The sequence below is a fragment of the Martes martes genome, assembly GCF_963455335.1.
Source record: "Martes martes genome assembly, chromosome: 8".
NCBI lineage: Eukaryota > Metazoa > Chordata > Mammalia > Carnivora > Mustelidae > Martes > Martes martes.
The window spans coordinates 26344436-26365084 of NC_137895.1; the positions used below are offsets into that span (position 1 = coordinate 26344436).

Consider the following 20649-nt stretch of genomic DNA (forward strand, 5'->3'; position numbering starts at 1 on the left):
AATAGAACATTTGAAGGGAAAAAAAAAAACAGTCCACATTTACATCAAAATGTTTATTTTTGGATATAGACATTTAAAACATTCATCTCCAAGTACAGCTTCAATCAGGTATACAATAAGAAATAGACTTTAGATCCCTAATACGGAAAAGGTAACAGAAATAATTTTTAAATGCTGCTGTAGACACTAGTGTTAGAAAAAAAAGTTTATAAATGAATTGTTTGCACCAAAAAAATATGCAAAGAAACTTGAAAATAGAAATTGTTTGCCATTTGTTTCTCTGGTTGCTGTTTAATATAGACCCAGTGACTGATTGTCTTCAGCACACATCTAATTTGGCCATTTACTGTATTTGGCTAATGTGATCCAAAATGTGATCTAGATAGTGCTTTTCACTGGAGGATTGACAAACACGCTACATACATTAGTGAATCTTCACACCACCTCAGTGAGGTAGGTTAGAAATATTATACAGAAATTGAGGCACAAAGAGGTAAGTGACTTGCCCAAAGTTCCCAGCAGCATCGTACCCGGAAGAGGAGGTAGGTCTCCCCATGGGACTCATGTGCCAGAGAGCTGGACAGGGACACCCTCATGTAGCATTTACTGAATACTTAGATAAAGCTGTAGCTGATCCTTTTCTTAGCATTTCTGTACCCTAAAGAAGGGGAAGTCTTTTGGGCAACTCTCCTACCCTTGGCTCTCAACTGTGCTGTTATTCTCTTATGAATGCCTTCACATCAAGACTGTCGCGGCCTGAGATGGGCACCAGACCTCTCACCTTTATACTTGTAGGTAACCTATTTGGTAGTATTTTTTGAGGTGTGTCCATTGGACAGACAATGGTCAAAAGTGACGGGATTAGGAAGGGGCCTATCAGGGTAATTAACTGCTTATTTGATCATTCTGTTGAGGTATCACCTCTTACTCTTTGCTAGATACTGAGGAGCAAAAAGAATTTCATTTTCGAAGACAAATTCACACTGATATCCTGATATCCCATACAGTGTTGGTATAAGATTTTAAGGAATACATGATCAGTGTTTTATTTGCTACTTGAAAAAAATGTCTTTCCTTAATCTGGGATTCGGAGCACCAAGGGTAAAAGGTGCCACAAGGAAAGTTGAGAGTTGCCAATTACATTTTTTTTACTTTTGATTTAATAGAAGGAAAACACAGTGGTATTAAAATTGGTCATGAGCAGCAAAAATTCAGGAATAAAAAACCAGCAATAAAAAGACTACAGTGTAACTGGATAGGGAATTCTTTAAAAAGAAAGGCATGAATAAAATGGGTATTTTGAATTCTTTCTCTTGTGAGGAATACTTTCAAAAAGTACATAGTAAGACTAAGATACCAAGTTGTATACTAATATTTTTCAGGCCTTGGGCCTCAAATATATATATTCATATATAATACTCCAGTGTGAACAGCAATTTCATGAAATGTAAAATGTATCTTTTTTTTTTTTCTTTAATCACACACAAGTATTTATAACCACAGGGTTCACCAGAAATCTAAAGCAAGGAGACACCAAGTATAGAAATGTAGGATTAGGGGAGGAAGTTACTCTTCTACAGATAGTTCTGATCAAAGTTTTTAGACAGAAATAAACTAATGGTGTTTTGTTTTGTTTTACAATAGCCAACATGTCCACTATCAAATACATTTAGTATGAAAAAATGAAAAAAGGAACACATCAGGACAAAGTGGGTAAAATGCTGCTGCATTTAAATAAACCTCCTCACTCTCCTTGCTTTAGAGCTCCTTCGTGAGATGGAGGTGAGTTGATGGAGTGTAATTGGCGACCACTGAAAAACACGAGCCCTTTCAACAATGTTGCAACACTGTCAGTTTTTGGTTTAAAAACACACACACACTCACAAATGCTAAGTGTACACACTACCAAATTCTGCGGTCAGCTTTTCCAAGAACTACTGGGGAAAGTTTCAATGCTGCAAATCCTCGAGGTTGCCCTAACACTCCCGCCTTGTTTCCAAATGACTCATTTCACATTTTCTTGTCATCACTGGCAGTGTCCCTTTTCTGCAGAGGTGCAGTGTAGTCACAAGTGCTACATAACTGTAGTTTTCAAACAAAACCACTGCTGTCATTGTGCTTAAGTGGAGACTGTAGTTAACGATACTGACACTTGCTTACTGGCCCTGTATTCTCTGTAAACAAGGAGGCTGTTTGCAACAACCACTTCGACTCTATTTACAGAAAGGTTCCCACAGTATATGCACAGGCACAATGGTGGGTATGCTTTCTAAAAGCTGTGCATGTGCCTTGGTCTCTGAAAGACTGTGCTCAAAGTGGAACCTGTGTGCAAACTTTAAAAATTAACGACACAGAGTAGCTCAAGCAGCCATTTTGCTCCCAAGTCGTCTGAAGAATTTTGCCAGATTAAGCCAGTCCCCAGAGTGCTTACATCCACTTGCATTTCTTCTTTTCATCAAATAAGACTTTTACATGCAAGAGTTGTTTCTGAGCTTCTTCCAGCCCTCGTTCTCTTTCTAGTTTATTTAGAATCTGTTGACAATTAGAACAGTTATTTTAGATATTGTGGTTTTAGCATTACAATTCTGGGGTTTTGGTGTTTTTTTTTTGTTTTGTTGTTTTGTTTTGTTTTGTTTTTTTGGGGGGGGTTGCATTCCTGATGCAATGAGTGGTAAAATCTGTATGAAACAGATGCCAACATTTTCTTCCATCATTTACATACTCACTTTGCAAGTTGTTTTGCTAAGTCATTATCACAGGATCAACAACACTTTGGCTTAAAATAGAAGCTAGCAAGAAGTACCAACTATTTGCTTACAAATATGGGGCCAGACTTCCAAGGCCCTGTTTTATGCATTATGTCACAGCCATTCCAAGCACAGCAAGCATTCTGGGCAGCCAACATGCAGGCAAGTATTTCTTCTTAAATGCAGCAGGCAGGGGCATCCTGGTCAGTTAAGTATTTCCCTCCCCTCCCCTCCTGGGCAGTGTGGTGCCTCCTCTCCCCTCCCCTCCCCTCCCCAGTGCTTCCCTTCTAACCCCTGGCCCCTGGAAAGAAGGATGCTTATCATGTTTAAGGAACTCATTGCCTCTACCCTACCTTAGCGCTTCACTTGATCTTCAAGTAGCAAATGGAATTGGTGAGCTATTCTCACCATTGACATGGATAGCCTGTCCCAGCATGACTGAGTGGGGGGGAATCAGGGAAGGGGCAATTAACATATATTTGGAAACAGCGCATCTGATGACTGTGTCTGTGTGAATTCCCAAAGAAAAAAATCCAGATTAAGGAGAATTAATGAAAGGAGAATGGTTTATTGAAATAGTTGCTTAAGTTAGAAATATGTTATACTTTCGTATACCTATTGAATACAGAATCTAGGCAACTTAACAAGCTTAGCTTTCATTTTAGCAGATTACAATCAAGCATAAGCTGGCCCTATTTAATAGGACCACTGCTTACTCATCAAAGTTATCCTGAGTCAGTATGGCTACAGACCCCATTAACTCAAATGTAAATTCAGGCTGGTCCGAAGGTGGGCAGCATGATAAAACTAGAAGAGGGGCAGCCACGTGCAGGGTCTGGCTTGGTGCCAGGATCCCCCACCTCAGACAGGCTTCCTGGCTTCCCTGTCTGGCCCTTAGGGATGCCAGAGCTGTCCTGAAACCTACAGAATGCTTTACACCCAAATCCTGGAGACTAATATCAATTTTTTAAAATGTTACTTAAAAATCTTACCTCATCAAAATATTTTACGATGTATTTGTAGATTTCTGTCAAGGCCACTTCTTCATTAAATTCATTTTCATGTTTCTTAAAGAAAGAGAGTCTTGTTGAGAGATTCTGAAATGACTTTTTTAAAAAGTAAATATTCTCTTATTTCAATTTTTTTTTTAAGAGAGGGAGGGCAAGAATCTTAAAGCCAGGTTCCACGTCCAGCACGGAGCCTGATCCCAGGACCCTGAGATCACAACCTGAGCCAAAATCAAGCCTCGAAAGCTGAACCCACGGAGCCACCCAAGCACCCCTCTTATTTCTGCTTTCTAACAATACCTTAGATTCCTGAGTTAAGAATTCTTCCATTTCCGAAGATGACAATGGAGGCAAATCCCTGATTGCTTTGTAATATGATTTTACTTCCTCTTTGTAGGTTGGGATATCCTTGGCATAGAGAAGTTTATTAGTTGGTGCTTCCTAAAAAAAAAGAGCAGCCACAGCCAAGAGTAAAAAACCATGGGGAATTTTATAACAATACCAGTGTAGCTGAACTTCCACCATTATTATCTCCTAGTAACAAAGCTTTCAAAGCTTTTGCATGCAGTGGGCCTTCATAAATGTTGACTGAATGACTGACTGCTATCCAGATAGTTCTGGTGAGTCACTGTTCTTTTGAGGCGGATTAAATGCTAATATATTCTGCCTTCCTCTCATAAAAGAACTAAAATTATTATTTTTGCATGATTTTGAGTTACTGTAACAATGGAACTTATTTCTATCATAGTTCATTACTAATGGTTGTAAAAAGCCTGAATTAAAACATTTGCTCTCATCCTCACCCACCAGTGAATTTTGGCATTTATGAAAGACTTGATTGTAGGTCTGATTGAGCCCTTTATATAACCATGAAAGTGGTAAGTAATTGGCGGTGGTGGATTTTTCTGCTTGTCCCTTTTATTAGATTATAAAGCTCTTCTACTGTTCTCAAGGAAGTACATGGTCATTAGTATTGGGGGCTCTGATGTCTGATTTTGCAAAATTTCCCTGTCAGCTTGCATGTTTTTATGTAATTATAATAGTGATAATATTAAAAATTAAGATTTTATTTTTAAAAGCCATTTTCCACAAAATTTTTGAAATTTCTACTCAGGGAAAATGGGTGAGTTAATGATAGGGCTGATGTCCCAGTACATTTTTCAATGTATTGAGGGCACGAAGAGCCGTATCGGTGGCTGCGTCATTGTGAAGGATGCCTACACTGAGATATTACTGAGACGCTTGGCACTGTGGTAGATATTGAATGTAAAAGGGTAAAGATGACCAGTACCTGCCTTTAAAAAAGACAAAGGTACACAGTGGTTACTATGATACCAATAATTAGTAGCAGGGTGTAAAGAGAAACACCATGGAGCTGGACAAATCAGGGATCCTAACAACTTGGAGGGATCTTAACCAAGACCTGCAACCTCTCAGAACACCAATTTGCTCATCTATAAAATGAGGGTAATAATAACTACCTTACGTGGTTCTTGTGATGATTAAGTGAAATATACCAAGAACATAGTAATGAGTTAACAGCCATTTTTCTTCCTGTGAATAAAGAAGCATTTTCGTTGCATTGGTCAGATGAAGAACAGGTGTGGGCAGTGTACGGGGAAAGTTCATAGGGTAGTTACATTTAGACTGATCATAGCCTCCTGTAGCTCCTGGTACACATGAGGAAGCTGTGTTTGTGGAGTGAATGAATGAATAAGAGTTTTACTAGACAGAGGAGTTATGAGACAGGAAAGGGATATGAAAACAAGTTCATGGTAAGTTTGGGAAAAGTAAAAGCTGTAGCATAGAAAGTATATGGAGTTTGCCAGAAAAGAGACTTGACACCCAATCAGGAAGGGCCACGTGGCACTGTGAAGATTTTACGTGGTAGGTAATGGGAAGTATTTAAAATTTTTAAGCAGGAGATGGATTTTTGTTTTAGAATGACAACCCAAGACACAACGAGAAAGGAGAAGGTAGTGGATGAGACAGCAGGGACCAGGAGGCCAGTTCTGAGGCAGTTCTCCCAGGGAAGGGGATGGAGGGATAGAATAGAATGAAGGGAAAAAAGAGACATTTTGGAGATGGCAATGAGTAGTAACCAATTAGGGGAAGGGAGAAAGGAGGAGGCGTCAAGGATAACACGAAGAATTTTACCTTGAGAGACAAGGTGATGCTAGGAAGACAAAAGTGAAGACAGGTCTGTTTTGCAGAAATGGTGGTGACAGTATAGATTTAGACTAGGAGGCTGAGGCACCTATGAGACACCAACCACATTTCATTCCAGGCACTCTCTCAAACTCTACACCAAAGGGACACTGCTCAGCATTAAAAGATTTTCTGAAAGCCATTAAGTACAGATATTGCTTAGTTTAATACATTTTGGAGTGCCTGAATAAGACCAAAACATCCCTTTCAAAGTTTGCTCTGTATTTTTATCTTTCTTTGATTTCCTGGAGCTTCTGCTCAGCAAAGAAAGCCAAAAGAAAAACAGTATCGATGTTTTGATTATGAATTGACAAACTAGTGGTGATAGAAATCTCAGGCCAGATCTTCTTCCCTGTGAGCAATTTGTTATATTCAGATAGACTGAGTGTACAGTTGACCCTTGAACAACACAGTTTTGAACTGTGTGAGTCTACTTTCCCCTTTGTGGAGTTTTTTCAACATGGTTCAATACTGTAAATATATTTTCTCTTATGATTTCCTTGATGTTTTCTCTAGCTTTAAGAATACAGTATATAATACATATAAATATGTAAAATATGTGTTAGTCAACTGTTTATATTAGCAGCAAAGCTTCCGGTCAGCAGTAGACTGCTAATAGTTAAGTCTTGGGGAAGCCAAAAGTTAGAGGGTAATTTTCAACTCCATGAAGGATTGGTGCCCATCATCCCCCATTATTCAAGGGTCAACTATATTCATATGGGATTAATTTAGCTAAGCTGATTTCAATAGTTTCATAGTTCAGTAGTGTCTGCAGAATGTTTTTCTAGGAAACAAAATTTATACTTTGTGGTAAAGGTATTCACAGGCAGAGTTCTGCAGTAGGATGGGGAGAATAATCTATTTTTTTTTAAACTAGATGAAAAATGAGAGCTTTTAAAGAAAAGCAAATTTTCAGTGACTACCAATGACTCTTTATTGTTTGGATGTTTAAAAGAAAGAATGCTTCAACTCACAGGAGTGCATATAAGAAATACCGAAGCTAGGCCTTACCTTCCCGAGTTGCTGCTCTGTGAGAGAAAATGCGTCCATGAATGCCTGGGCGATCACAGATAAACAGCCGTCTATGTGTGGTGTCTTCTTAATGTCAAAAACAAACTGAGGGTTCTTCAGGATGTTTACCCAGAAACGAAGAGGAAGGCTGTTCCAAAGAGAAATCTCTTCAGATACAGCCCTTCGTAGGAGGCGGCTGCTCTGTTTATCACAGTTTGCAAACGGGTGTTTTTGCCCTTGTTATTGAAGTACGCAAGTCTGCTCTGCCAAATATGCCAAGTGACAGATGGCAGCGTCACTCGGAACAAGAAAGGGTTAAACTGACAAGCACTGCTGAATGGGAGGACTAGAGCAGGAGAAATGTGAAAGTGGCCGCTGACAAGACTAGAATTTTCTCCAGATCTAGATTGTGTTAGTTGATAGCTACCCATGAAAACATTTCATCGAGTCTCCAGAACTTGACCTCTTCTCACCCCAAGTGCCACACCCTGACCTAAGGCATGGTTGCCTGGGTTATTAGCCCCCCAGGGGCTCATTAATTCTCAGTTACTTCTCCCACAACACAGAGTAAGATCCTGTCTCTCTGCTCAAAACCCTCTGTGCTGTCCACGGGCCTTGCGATAAAGCCCCTGCACGGTCTGGGCCAGGCTCTCATCTGCGAGCCTTCACCTTATTCCAACTCCACCACTGGCCTCTTCACTGTTCTTCATGCGTATCAGGCAAGCGTGCGCCTCAGGACTTTGGCTTTTGTCGTCCATCTTCCAGAAACTGTCTTCAACCAGATAGTCTCATGGTTTATGCCCTCACCTCTTTCAAGACCTGACTTGACTATCATCTCTGTGAGCCTCCTCTGACCACTGCCCTATTACTCTCCATCCTCCTTTCCCATGCTGTCTGCTGTACTAACCTTCTAATATACTATAATTTACCTATTTATGGTCTCTTCCACCCATTTGAATGCAAGCTCTAAAAGAACATGGATTTTTGTCTATTCAGTTCATTGCTATATTTCCAGCACCTAACAGCTCAAATATTTGAATATGAACCTGGGAATATTCAGAGTCCTTCCATTATTATCTCAACTCAGGCCTAGCAAACTCCCTCCATCATAAGGCTGTTGGGCCTCTCTGTAGCTCTACTGTCCTGACTCCTGCCCCCGCTCAGATGCCACAACCTTTCCAATAAAATGGGAGCTTGAGGCACCCAAGCCTGGTGTAGGAGTGGCAGGACTGGCAAATCAGAGGCTGGGACACAGGATGGGAGTGAGCCAGTGTAGGTAGTTGGGACAGACCTGGGTTAAATGGGAGGAGATGAGACCTAGAGCTCTGGAACTTCAGCTTTTAATATTTATTTAAAATGGTCTGCCCACCCTCAGTACTTAGGAGGGCTTGGGATGGCCCTGGAAACTTCTATTACTCCTTAACACCGAGTCTTATTCATAGCTCATGGACAAAGTATTTCAAATAAAGGTAATGAGCCATGTTTCTTTACTGAGAAGAAGTTGAGAATAGAGCTGGAAGCCTCGCCTCAGCTTTAGGTAAAATGTTAGAAAACAAAACAAAACACAGTCCTTTGGCAAATTCTCATGGTATCTAAGTACTGCATTTAATCAAACAAAAATGGAAATATCCATGCAGAATCAGAGTACAGACAGATAGCTTGATAACTGAAAAATGATTAATCTCTAATGGGAAATCATCATATAATAAAAAACCACAAAATACTGATTTCTTATCTTTTGCTGGTCAAGCTAAATTTAACATTCTATATAAGGTCTTTTCATGCAAAGAAAATAAAGTTTGTTTGTTTTATCCTAAAGAACAGGATCTCAGCATAGGAAGAGTTTTGTTTCTTGTTTAAAAATAGTAATAGAGGAAGAATCTGCTCTGACATGATAGTGCACCAAGCCAAAGGATTCTGATCTAAGAATAATGAATCCTTGCCCTCCTTTCAGTTAAGATTCTGTCCCAGATTCTTGAAAATAGTAATATCACCTACTATTTGTTCCCACCTGTTTGTTTTCCAAATATGTACGACATCGGGATCTGTGATTTTTTTGTTTTCAGCCTGGGCATCCAAAAAGTCAAAGAAGTATTTTATAGCAAATGGGGCTCTGCTGTTGGGTAAACTCCAAATGCTTCTAAAAAGTTTCTCAAGCACAGAATGAATTGCCACCTGAAAGACAGAGAACATCAGACTTGGGAGACTGAAAAAAAAAAAAAAAAAAACCAGTTTTGAATACAATGGAAAAATAAGATCCTAGTTCAGAGAAAATGATGTACAAAACAGAAAAAACAACCTGAAATGAAAATATGTCAAATTACCAAATGAGGCCAACATGCTCACAGTATGGGATGAGGGCCCTGAAAATCCATGCCTAGGATTACATTTGGTTCATCAGCTTCTTGCTGATAACAACATTGTTCAGTCAACAGAGAGGCTATCTTACAAAAATCTCTAGCAGTTGAAATGTCAGTTGTAGGGCTGTATACATAAACCAAGAAGCCACGGATGTTTAGTTTTAATAGTTATGTTCAGCCTGGAAAAACTCAATGTTGCTCAGTTCCCAGAATTTTTTCGTTGCATGTATTTCCATCATAGGTTTTTATTACGTACTTTCCAAAGCATTTGAGTGTTTTACAAAAGCCAAATAGGCAGAGCTCTGTGGGACAGTTGAGAAAATCAAGAGGCTCTGGCTGTCCTCTACCAACTAAACAAATCTACTGAGCTCTAAGCCTACCTTCTGCTATACTCTGAAGAAGCACGCCCACCCGGAGACCAGGGCCGGGGGTACATAATAGCGTTTATATTGCTAGTCATTTCAAGGTGGGGAAAAAAGGATCACCACAGACTTCGGCTAATCCCACTACAAACCAGATAAAGTAAAATTTGCTTCTGATTTAGTATTCCGCTGGCTTTTTACACCTGACACTTTTATAGATGAACAGCATTCTTGACTTTAAAATGAAGAAAAAAAAAAGATTTACTAGGTTTATAGACATTGACCCCGCCCTTCATTTATCTGCCATTCAGAGTGGGAGTTTTATCACTCATCTGTAATAACAAGTAAACAAAAAGGAATAATTATGCCATCAACCTAAAAAATAACAATAGTGAGATGGTGGGTAAAGGGACTGGGAACGATATTAAATCCCTGATTGAAGATACAACAGTCAAAATTTGTAAAGTGCTGTTATCTTCATGGTTTATAAGAAAGAGGAGGGTAGGAAGTGTTTACAATTTAAACTTTCATTTTGCTTTGCTAGAAGGCACAAGGGATTTGTAACATTTTCACACTTCAGTGGAAATTAAGTCAAACACATCATACACCCCCAAGGTAGCCATAAAAGCACTCCCAGAACAGTAAGTGTACCTTGGTCGACAGCAGCTTTGTCAGATACATTTCTTTTACTTTGAACTTGTGCTTCCCTCGATGTCTTTTTCCTTGCACATCTTGGAATGCTTCTGAATCTGGTAAAATCTAATGGGAAGACAGGAGAAGCGTTACCCAAGGAGACTGTTTCTGCTACAGAAGGCATCCAATTCAGGGGCAAGCACAAGAAAGATTGAACTCACCAAATGGCAGTGGTCTTCTGAGTATTCCACATCTGAATGCCGGAGAAAGGGAGAGAAAACAGTCTATTAAAAAAACAACCACGGCCTAATTGGTCTTCTCATAAAACGCCCCATTTGTGCTATAAACAGAAGAGGTTACTTGAGCTCTTCATAGGTACATTTTTTTTCACCCTGCTGCATCTCAAGATCTTAACAACGTGAAGACAGAACGGGCCAGGGCCTGGATTAGGAAGCAGGTTCCCAATAGGCTGAGTGGTCCCTTGCTGGGGGCGGGGATAGGAGAGGTTCAAGCCTTCTTCATTAGCAAATGTACCGGCACCACCTACGGAGTGCCAGAGGCTTCTAGGCAAAGAGCAGTGATAAGACAGACCTAGTTCCCACCCACCCCCAATGGAGTTTACATCCTAGCCAATGAGGGGCTTTCTATGGTTAATTACACAATTAATTATTTAACTAGAATTGTGATAAGGCTTGTGAAGAAGTATATGCTAAGAAAGTAACTAACGAGGGTCCACCCTACTCTGGGAGGTTTCTCAGAAGAAAGAATGTTGGAGCTGAACCTAAATGAATGACTGGAGTTAGCCTGGCAAATGGAGGAGACCCAAAGACAGGAGGAAGGCACCCCTTCTGGGATCGGAAAGAAGGACAATGAGTCGGAGCTCCTGGAGCAAGTGCAAGAGTGGCACAGAGTGGGGAGAGTCCTGAGAGACATGTGGCAGTGAAGGGAGGGGTGAATTAGGGGGAAAGAGGGATTAAGGCACTAGGTTTTTTGTATTGAAGATGAGGGAGACTAGAACACCTTGAAACACTAAGGGGAAAACTGCAATAGGTGAGGAGGTATAGAAAGTTCAGATGAGAGATGATTATCTGTGGTGTAAGAATGTATAGCAGGTTGGAAAGGATGGGATCAAAGGCACGGGTGAGAGACTGGCCTTGGATGAGAGGAGGCACAGCTCTGGGATGCCAGGGAAGGCACAGAGGAAAAACCGGGCAGACAGGAGGGGTGGGAGGTTTGGTCCTGGACGTTGAGAGAAAGTTCTGATTCCAGTTTTCTCTGTGAGGTACGGGATCAAGTCAGCTGGTGATAGAGCTGTGTGGGTTGGAGCTTTGAGGAGAGAAGGCAGAATTCTGGAGAACACAGAGTGAGCTACCTAGAGAAACACTGCACTGAGGGTCCTGGTCGTGTTGGGCACCAGGAATTTACAGTGATTCCAACTGTACTTTCCTCCAGTGGCTGCCTGGGTATAGGTTCAGAAAAGGCCAGTAGTTGGGTTCATCCTGGGCTGGGGTTGTGACTCAGAGGGTGGTGAAAGGGGACAGGGCCAGGAGGTTTGAAGGACTAGCAGGGGAGTGATCAAAATGATGACTCTCAGCTGAATTGGACAGAGAAGCAGCAGAGGCATTGACTGCTCTGAGGTCCCATGAAGAGATCCAAATGCAAGATCCCCAAACAGTAAGCTCTACAAAAGGCCTGATCTTTGAAGCTTAAAATACAAAGCTCTTCCACTTTTTAGAAGGATACCAATTTCCCTCTGCCAGAATGACAGTCACCTTCTGGAAGGTGCCTTCTGTCACTATAGTCAGATATAATGATGGACTGTGGGGGGGGGGGTCGCTAAAAGGGTATTCTACAACCTACCAAATTATCCTTTCTATTTAATTGGAGTCCCTGCATTCCCTGTTTGTACTGACTAGGTCTTGGGACCTACCAGGCTGCTCTTAGTATTAAATCTAGAAATCAGGAAGCCTCCCCTCCAGTGGTGTGTGTGTGAGAAGTCCTGTTGATGAGGCCCGGAACCCTTCTAAGAGCTGAACTGATTGTCTTGGCTGGGGTATATTTTCTCTGGAGACAAACCTGGGCTAGGATCTAGGGATTTTCTCAAGGCACCATCACAGTGTTTTCCTGTCCAGAGGTGGTAGGGAAGTGGTAGAGAGTATAGAGACTAGTTTATAGACTTTCCCATAAAGTCTCCCCATTTAGTTTGCCTCACTCACTTGCTGGGAATCTTGCAGAGGCTATCAAAGGAGATTTGGATTTCTAAGTGGATTATCTTGTTTGTTCAGCACTTGCAGGGCTGTGTGATTATCTACATGCTTCCCCCTCGTTTTGCCAGAGGAGTATCCTCTCTTAGCCCCCATCCTACTGAGAAGTTGGCACAGAGCGAGGAAGGCTAAGATTCTGTCCTGAGTTTAGGGTTGCCGAAGGCAGCAACCTCCTTAGTGCTGGGCTGTCCCAGCCAACCACTGGTTACTGTTTCCTGTCCTCCTCACGTGGCTCACATTCTTCAGAACAGAAACACATTAAAATGGCTTTTCTCCGATTTCAGAGAATTACATAGCAACAACTCAATCTCACTTCTGTGACGATACATCAGAGAGGCAAAAAGCAATACTTTATAAAGGTGGGTGAGAACAAAAGGTGAACATTATATTGGTTACCTGAAGGAAAATTTGCTATCTTCTTAAAGACCTTTATAGTGGATCCATTTGATATCTGAAAGCAAAGATAAAAAATATATGAGTTTTCAAAATTTAATGTATTTCTCAACTTCATCCATGAATTAGATAGCTGGATGGATCTCGCATTCTCTCACTTATTAAATATTTATCAAGAATTTCTACATTCTGGGCACTGTCCTGGAGGCTGAGGCTATAACGATGACCAAGACACTATCTCTGCCCTCAACGAGCTCACAGTCCTGTGAAGGAGACGGACAAGGCAGTGAGGTGTAGTGAGGCTGGAAGGGGCAGGCCAAGACACTGTAGGGCCAATGGGACGTGGGCCAGCCCTGGAGGAGGGGAAGACCAGGCTGTGCTAGGATGCACCCTGGCCTCTCAGGGGTCAAGAGAGGCTTGGGCCACTCACTTTTTGAGGTTCCTACTATTTTAAGAAATGCTGAAACGGGTGCTCCAAAACTGTTATCTAAAGCAGGTATCTAATCCTAGGACAGCAATTTCACATCTAGGTATATGCCCAACAGAAAGAAGTACATATCCCGACAGTTAACGATTTGTAATTGCCCCATATTGGAAACAACCAAATATCATCAATGACTAAGTACTTTGGGGTATGTCCGTACCATAGAATATAGAACAACGGAAGTGAGCAAATTATTTCTACATACTGCATGGGTAGACCTCACAATGATAACGTGGAGTAAAGGAAGCCACACAAAAGAAAATGTACTGTGTGATTCCATTCACATAAAGCTAAAAAGAAAACAAATGAACACAAAGACAGTCAAACTAGGATGTCAGGTGTTTGCAGGAGAGGAGTCAGTGGTAGGGAGGGGACTTCTGAGGTACCCGTAATGTTCTCCTTCTTGACCTGAGTGGCGCTCACAGGAAGTGCTCACTCTGTGATCATTCACCCAGCAGTATACTTAGGGTTTGTTCCCTTTTCTGCAGCTATGTCATATTTTTAAAAAGAAGCTTGTAAAATCATAACAATTGCATATACTTTTAAATAAAAACTTTAACATTTAAGTATGACTTACAGGAAAGCACTAAACATTCACTAAGTGTGCAGCTCAGTGAATGTTCATGTAAATATACACCTACATAAACACTACCCACATGAAGATATGAAATATTTCAAGGTCCCAAGAAGTACCCCCATTTTCCCTTCCCAGTCAGTAACCACTGCATCCTCAGGTAGAGGTAATCACTAGTCTGATTTCTACCTGTTCTTGAACTTCATATTAATGGAATCATATAATCCAGCTGACCCTAGAATTACATGGGGGTTAGGGGTCCCCCCGACCATGCACAGTTGAAACTCCATATATAACTTTTAATTCCCCCAAAACTTAACTGCTGATAGCCCGACAGGAAGCCTTACCAAGACCAGTCAATTAACACATATTTTGTATGTTTTGTGTATTATATACTGCATTCTTGCAGTAAAGCTAGAGAAAAAATAGTAAGATCATAAAAGAAGATACATTTATAGTACTATACTGTATTTATTGAAAAAAATCTGCATGCAAGTGGACCTGTGGAGTTCAAACCTGCATTGTTCAAAGGTCAACTGTTATATTGTTATGTCTGGCTTCTTAGGGTCAATAAAAGGTCTGTGATGTTTGTCCACATTGTTGCAGCCACCAGTAGTTCTTTCTTTTAAAATTACTTTGTATTATTGCATTTATGAATCTACTACAAAAAAATTGCCATACAATAAAAAGATAGAAGTGTTGATACATCCTCAGCATAAACCTCAACATTATGCTAAGTGAAAGAAGCCAGTCACAAAAGACCACATAGTGTACGATCCTATTTATATAAAATGTCCAGAATAGACAGATTTATACATACAGAAAGTAGATTACTTGTTGCCTAAAGCAGGGGTTGGAAGACTGAAGAGCGACTGCTAATGAATTCAAGGTTTCTTTTTGGGGTGATGAAAATGTTCTAAAATTAGATTGTGGTGATGATTACACAACTCTGTAAATGCACCAAAAACCATTGAATTGTACATTCTAGAAGGTGACCTTTATGGTATACAAATTATCTCAATATAGAGCTGCTAAAAAAAAGTGCCACAGATTTTAAGTGCACACATTTGACAAATAAATGCTTTTACCACACTGACACACTATTGTAATGCCCATGCATACTCTCTTTCGTCAATAAAGTCAAGAGTTCTCACCTGAGGCCTTTTGGGACTGTGCAACGCAGGGCCAAATGGTCCTCCGGTGCAGCCCTCCCCTCCAACCAACCGGGAGAAGAAGCACCTTTCAGGCCAAGGGGACTAGCCGCTCAGATGCAGAGGGCAGGCCTCACTGTTCTGGGGGGCTAGTTCATAAAAATTTAAGACAAAGGGGCCTTGAGGAAGAGGCAGGTCAGGGATACACAAATCCTTGCCTTTGTTCTGGGATTGTGGAGGGAGGATTAACGTTGTTGTTTTGGAACATGGTCAGCTAAGTGCTTTTTCCATCCATTCTCAAGTTCTCAGTCTTTTGAATTCTAATACTACTTTGGATCCAGCCTTCCCCAGTTTGGGAGAAAGGAGAAACCCAGAATTTCTCTCCTGGACTGCTGCACGTTGGTTATCAGAATGTACAAACCTGCTTAGCAAACACCAAAGGATTAAAGCTGAATCCCCTTCAGGTCACACCACAGAGGAAGGAACACAGAGCAGAGCCAACCCTGCACAGACACCCCGACTGCAGCTGTCCAGCCAGCTGTGTCTAACCAGCTGCTACACTGAGGCCAGAGGCCGCCAACCGCTGGTGTTCGCAGCATCTAGAGGGAGGGGGAGTACTAGGTGCGAGGGCTGGCCGGGCCATCAGGCCTCCGACAAGTGTCTCCAGCGTGGGTTCTGAACTCTTATTGAATTCTGCTCTGCTGTTATTGCTGAACATCCTCTCCTTCCCCCTTGAGCCATTCATTGTTTTCTGGTTGATTTTTTCCATTCTCTTCCATATTTGATGCAATTAAAGTAAACACTCTGCACGAGCACCCCCTTAGCAACACTCAGACACCAAGTTTATGAGACTGTTTGAACAGCGTTATAAAATTCCTCCCCAGGAAGAGGCTGGATATGCTCTGTTTCTAAGCCAATAAATATCTTTTTATAAAAGGAAGCTGGTGATTCATTCTGGGTAATTGTCAAAGAATGAATCCCAAATGGATCCTGTTGAGTGTTGAGCCAATACTCCACTCCTGTCAGACGCTTTGTTTGGCTAAGCGTGAGCACCCTCACCCTGTAAGCACAAACACCACGGATGGGCCTTCCGATAAGGAGCGCTGCCAGAAGTTCAAACGTCTTCTCAAGAGCTGGCAACGACTCGCTGCTGGCACTGAGCTCAGGCATTAGGAGAGCGCAGACGCAGCTTGTACCAAGGAAATTTTACTCTGAAATTATCTCCCAAGAGCAAGTGTAAAGCATTTTATTAGTGGATGAGTTGTGTGTGTGTGTGTGTGTGTGTGTGTGTGTGTGTGTGTGTCTGAGCCTGCGTGTGTGAGTGTATTTCTAACTTGCACAGCTGCTCCAGGGCTGGAACATTTCCCCCCACGTGACACTTTACCGCCATTGTGAGACAGAAACTAGTTTATTTACAGATGTTGGGGAGCGGGGCAGGAGAGGGGAAGGTTTCCATTTTCTATTTTGCACAAGTCAGCTGCTGCCGAGTTAAGGACAGAAATGTCTTTTTGAAAAGTGCCACAGAATCTAAAGTGTTAAAAATGTGATGCTGTTTGTTCCATCTGAGGAGCTCCAAATGCTTTCCTAAGAGTGACTCATTAATCCTCCTGTACTCCTGTGAGGCAAGGAGCATCCTCTGGGCCCCTACTTTAGGAATGAAAACCAAATTAAATCAAAGAAAGATTAATGTCACTAGATGGATCTGCGGCAGGAATGTTTCCCCAGCCCAGAGCAGAACTGGTAACACAGGGCTATTTCAAATTAAATTCCTTCCAGCCTCACAGTGCTCCAGGATTCAATGAGACAAGAAGGCTCTACCCCTTCGGTGATGACTGGCCCATGTTGGAACCGGGTGGAGAAAACTAGAGACTCCTCCAGCAGCAGCATTAGGAATTGTGACCACACAGGGCGAAAAGGACTCATGTCAACGATTTCAAGTCACTCCTGAAATAAACAGAAGGTACACATCCTCCAAAGCACGTGCGATGAAGGTTTTCTTGTAGTAAAATATTTCTCTGCAGCATAAGTTGAAGAAAATTCCATAAAAATAGGTTTTCTAGATATATAAGGTTGAACTTGGATTCAACCTTACAAATCTGCCATTTTTGTAGGTTAAGATGATCAAATATTGACAATTTCATATTGTTTAGCCTAAGAGAAAAGCTAGAATTTTATGGAAAATTATGAAATTTTGTGATACTTTTTTTCTTAAAGAAAAAAATTGAAAACACAATAATCAATACAAATAACCACGTGGAAACCCCTATTGGTATCTCTCATTCCTAAAAAGATATTCTATGGAAAACAGATCTATTCAACTAGTGTTGCCCCCGCAACCACTCATCAATTCTGTTCTCCCCGTCTACCACTTTGGCTCCTCCCACTGACACCCCAAGGCTGGAGGCAAATGAAAAAGCAATCTAATTTCTCAGGGCCAAAGGGATAACCTTGCTCAGTCCATGAGCAAAGGAGGCTCAGGGCTCATGAGAGTGTTTGGAAAGGACCCACCAGAAAATTCTCAAGACACAAATCACACATGTGGTTTTTGACACCCAGGACAGAACGCTAAAGGATTTTCTTGCAACTAGTTAAAATGCCGTAGGGCTCCTGCTTGGAATTAAGCCTGGGCCAGGAGCAAACTCCCTCTGAGGATTATTAGAGAGAACCCGAACTTCATCCTCTGGGGGCGAGCTTGGCCTCCAAGAGGGTGCCTGAGTTTGGGAACCTAAGCACTCCCCCGCTTTTCTCGGGCTGGAGTTGTGAGCTCTTCGATGCCTGAAAGAGGCCTCCTATCTGAGGGAGGCAACCACTGTGCTCTCCAAGGACTGCTGGCCTTTAATGATACTAAGGTAGAATTAGAAATAAGGAACCGTTTTGAGAAACTCACTGACACGAGGTCTGTCAGAAGATTTTAAGAGACGTTACCTTCCTGACTTTGACATCAGAGACGGTAACTACCAGCATTTCTCACGACACGGTCGGGTTTCCTAGCCAAGGCTGCCTTCGAGGCCGGGGCCACGGGCTACAAGCCTGCTTCCAAGCAAGGATAGGGTGCAAACGATTCTTTTTGCATCTGTCTCTAGCCTTGGAGCATCTGTGAGAAGAGCTATGTGAACTTGGTCAAGTTCCTCAGCCTCCCCGTGCCCTGGCATGGGAATGACAGGTTCTACCTTGCTGGGCTGTAGCGAGGACTAAAACAGTTGCTGTTTGTAAGAGCTGCTGGAACAGTGCCCAGTGGGCAAGAAGCGCTCCCCTCGTGTTAAATAAATAAACAAATCAATCTCTGAAGTCACCCACGCTGTGAGAGACCTTTAGTCAAATCCCTTTACCTCGGTGTCATGGATGACACACCTGACCGGAAGGACCCCTGACTTAACCTAGCAGACACTTTAGAACATTCCTATGAGCTTTAAATGTCATCTGAATGACAACTGTGGCATTAGCAGGGACCGCGGTGGCATTAGCACAGGCCTGTTGCGAGAATATTCTTCAACACCACAGTGGTTAGCCGTCTTTTCTGCCCTCAGACTCTCGCAGCTCAGAATGAGACGTGCGATGTGCAGAGAACATTTCCTGCCGGACACAACACCTGTTCCGCACCCTCGATGCCACCCTCTAGCAGGGTGAGAGGGCTGTGACACTATCCAGCGAAAGGTCGCATGGGGGTGCAGGGGAAGGGAAGAGAGCGCCTGGACCCAGAGACACCCCCTCCCCCCCCACAACTCCTCAGCTCCAGAACACAGCGCAGTTTCCTTCATTGTAAATGACACACAGCGACGGCCAGTTAAGGAACCGCTTGGGGAAGATGTAATTATAGGGGAGAAAGATGCCTCTGGCTTAGTGTGTGTGTAGAGACGCTGGTTTTACCCCTTGTTTGCATGGGACAGAATGAGACCACAGCAGAAATTTGTCCTCCTCTGCGCTCGTCTGATAGGAAAGGAGGGTCAGAAGAGCACCCTCGCCGTCGTGAATGTGATCGGCGCTCATGTGCGCGAACAGTGCTGCGGTCCCTGTAGAAAGCAATCCTGCCCATGTCCGGGGTTGGCGAGGACGCCACCCTACAGAGGACAGAGCACGGCCAGCAACTGGGGGCTGTGGAGATTGCACCTGGCCCACAAGATGCTGTATTTTTGCTGTGTCTTCAGATCCCCTCCAGAAACCTGTTCTTCAAATATTTGGACAGTAAATCATTCAGAGACCAGCTACACTCTATTTGCCCTAAGGACAGGAGAGGCAAGAAGAAACAGGCTCCCACTCCAGCAACAGGACTTTGTTTAGATAGGAGGAGGAACTGGCCGTCACTAAAGATTAACTTTAAAACCTAACTAATTTGGGCTAATTGGAGGGAGATGAGTCTGAATCACTTAAAATTCTGAGTTAGACCCTATTTTTAAATGAAATATAGTTTTTTGCTTTCAAGCACTTACAGTGACTCAAACTAGGGTGCTTTAGTAAATGAATAAGAGTGGTAATTAGCATCTTGTCTCTTTGGAGAGAAAAGCCAGCTCCAGGAGAAAATTTTTTAACGAAAGGGCAAAAGTAAGCATCAGCCTACCCCTGTCAAATTACTCCAGATTTTAAATCTGCGGGGGAACTACTAAACGGAGTACAGATTTAGGCGGCCAAGGGTGGTGGAGGATACTTTTTTCTGAGCAGTCTTTGAAAAACAGGGCATTTGAGATGGTCCAGGCATAGAGAGCACAGGGCCGATGACCTCCCCAGTTTCCTTCAAGCTCTCTGAGTTTATTTGCCTTACGGCTTAGCTTTTTAAACATAAGGAGAATCCTTTAAGCCCTTGTGTCCTAGTCTTGTCATTTATTACCACCATGTGGCAATGCTAGGGTATGAAGCCAATAAATCATTTGGACGGGAAGTGACTACAGGCCGGATTAATTTCATTATCATCCTTAAGCAGATAGGTGTCTAGCACGGCCGATGTCTCCAGTGAAGACTGATGCCCTATCTCTCCTGACAGCCTTCCCCTGGCCTTCCAGACAGCTATGGTGGCTCTTCCCTTTCCCTGCTGGAGTGCCTTGTCCTGCCTTCCCCCCAGCCCCGAACCCCTTCCTTTGTGGCCCACCTCGTCCCCTGCGCTTGCTAGGCGACGCCAAGAAGCCTATCCGGGGTGCCCCCCCCACTTCCCCGCACAGCTGAGAAGGCAAGCACCCTAGTCAAGAACATCAAAGGAGGGCGTCGGTGGCGGGGTTCCTTCCAGACTGGCCAGACACACACTCGCTACCCAGACGCAGGGAAGGAAGGAGATGGCTCCCAGGCTTTAACCCTGAACTTCAAACTGAAGCCATACTAAGCCCGTCTCTAAGGACTTGCACTCGCAGGGCAGCAGCTCCGACCCTAACCTCTTCCTCTCCATTAAAACACGCCCCCCACCTCAGAGTAGCGTGTCTCGCAGTGCGGCGCGCCGCAGGAAAGTCCCCTGGGGAGCTTCACGAACTCC

General features: G+C 42.7%; 1 protein-coding gene across 1 annotated transcript in view; it reads right to left on the minus strand.

Moving 5' to 3' along the window:
• Positions 1-1156: 1156 nt before the first annotated feature.
• Positions 1157-20649, minus strand: part of PLXNC1 (plexin C1) — a 141271-nt gene continuing 121778 nt past the window's right edge. The window contains exons 24-31 of the mRNA XM_080811988.1: positions 12989-13043; positions 10550-10581; positions 10347-10454; positions 8985-9148; positions 6974-7121; positions 4055-4195; positions 3740-3814; positions 1157-2532 (exon numbers count right to left, since the gene is read on the minus strand). Coding sequence (XP_080668114.1) covers positions 2428-2532; positions 3740-3814; positions 4055-4195; positions 6974-7121; positions 8985-9148; positions 10347-10454; positions 10550-10581; positions 12989-13043 — 828 coding nt within the window. The 3' untranslated portion in view covers positions 1157-2427. The remainder of the gene's footprint in view (positions 2533-3739; positions 3815-4054; positions 4196-6973; positions 7122-8984; positions 9149-10346; positions 10455-10549; positions 10582-12988; positions 13044-20649) is intronic.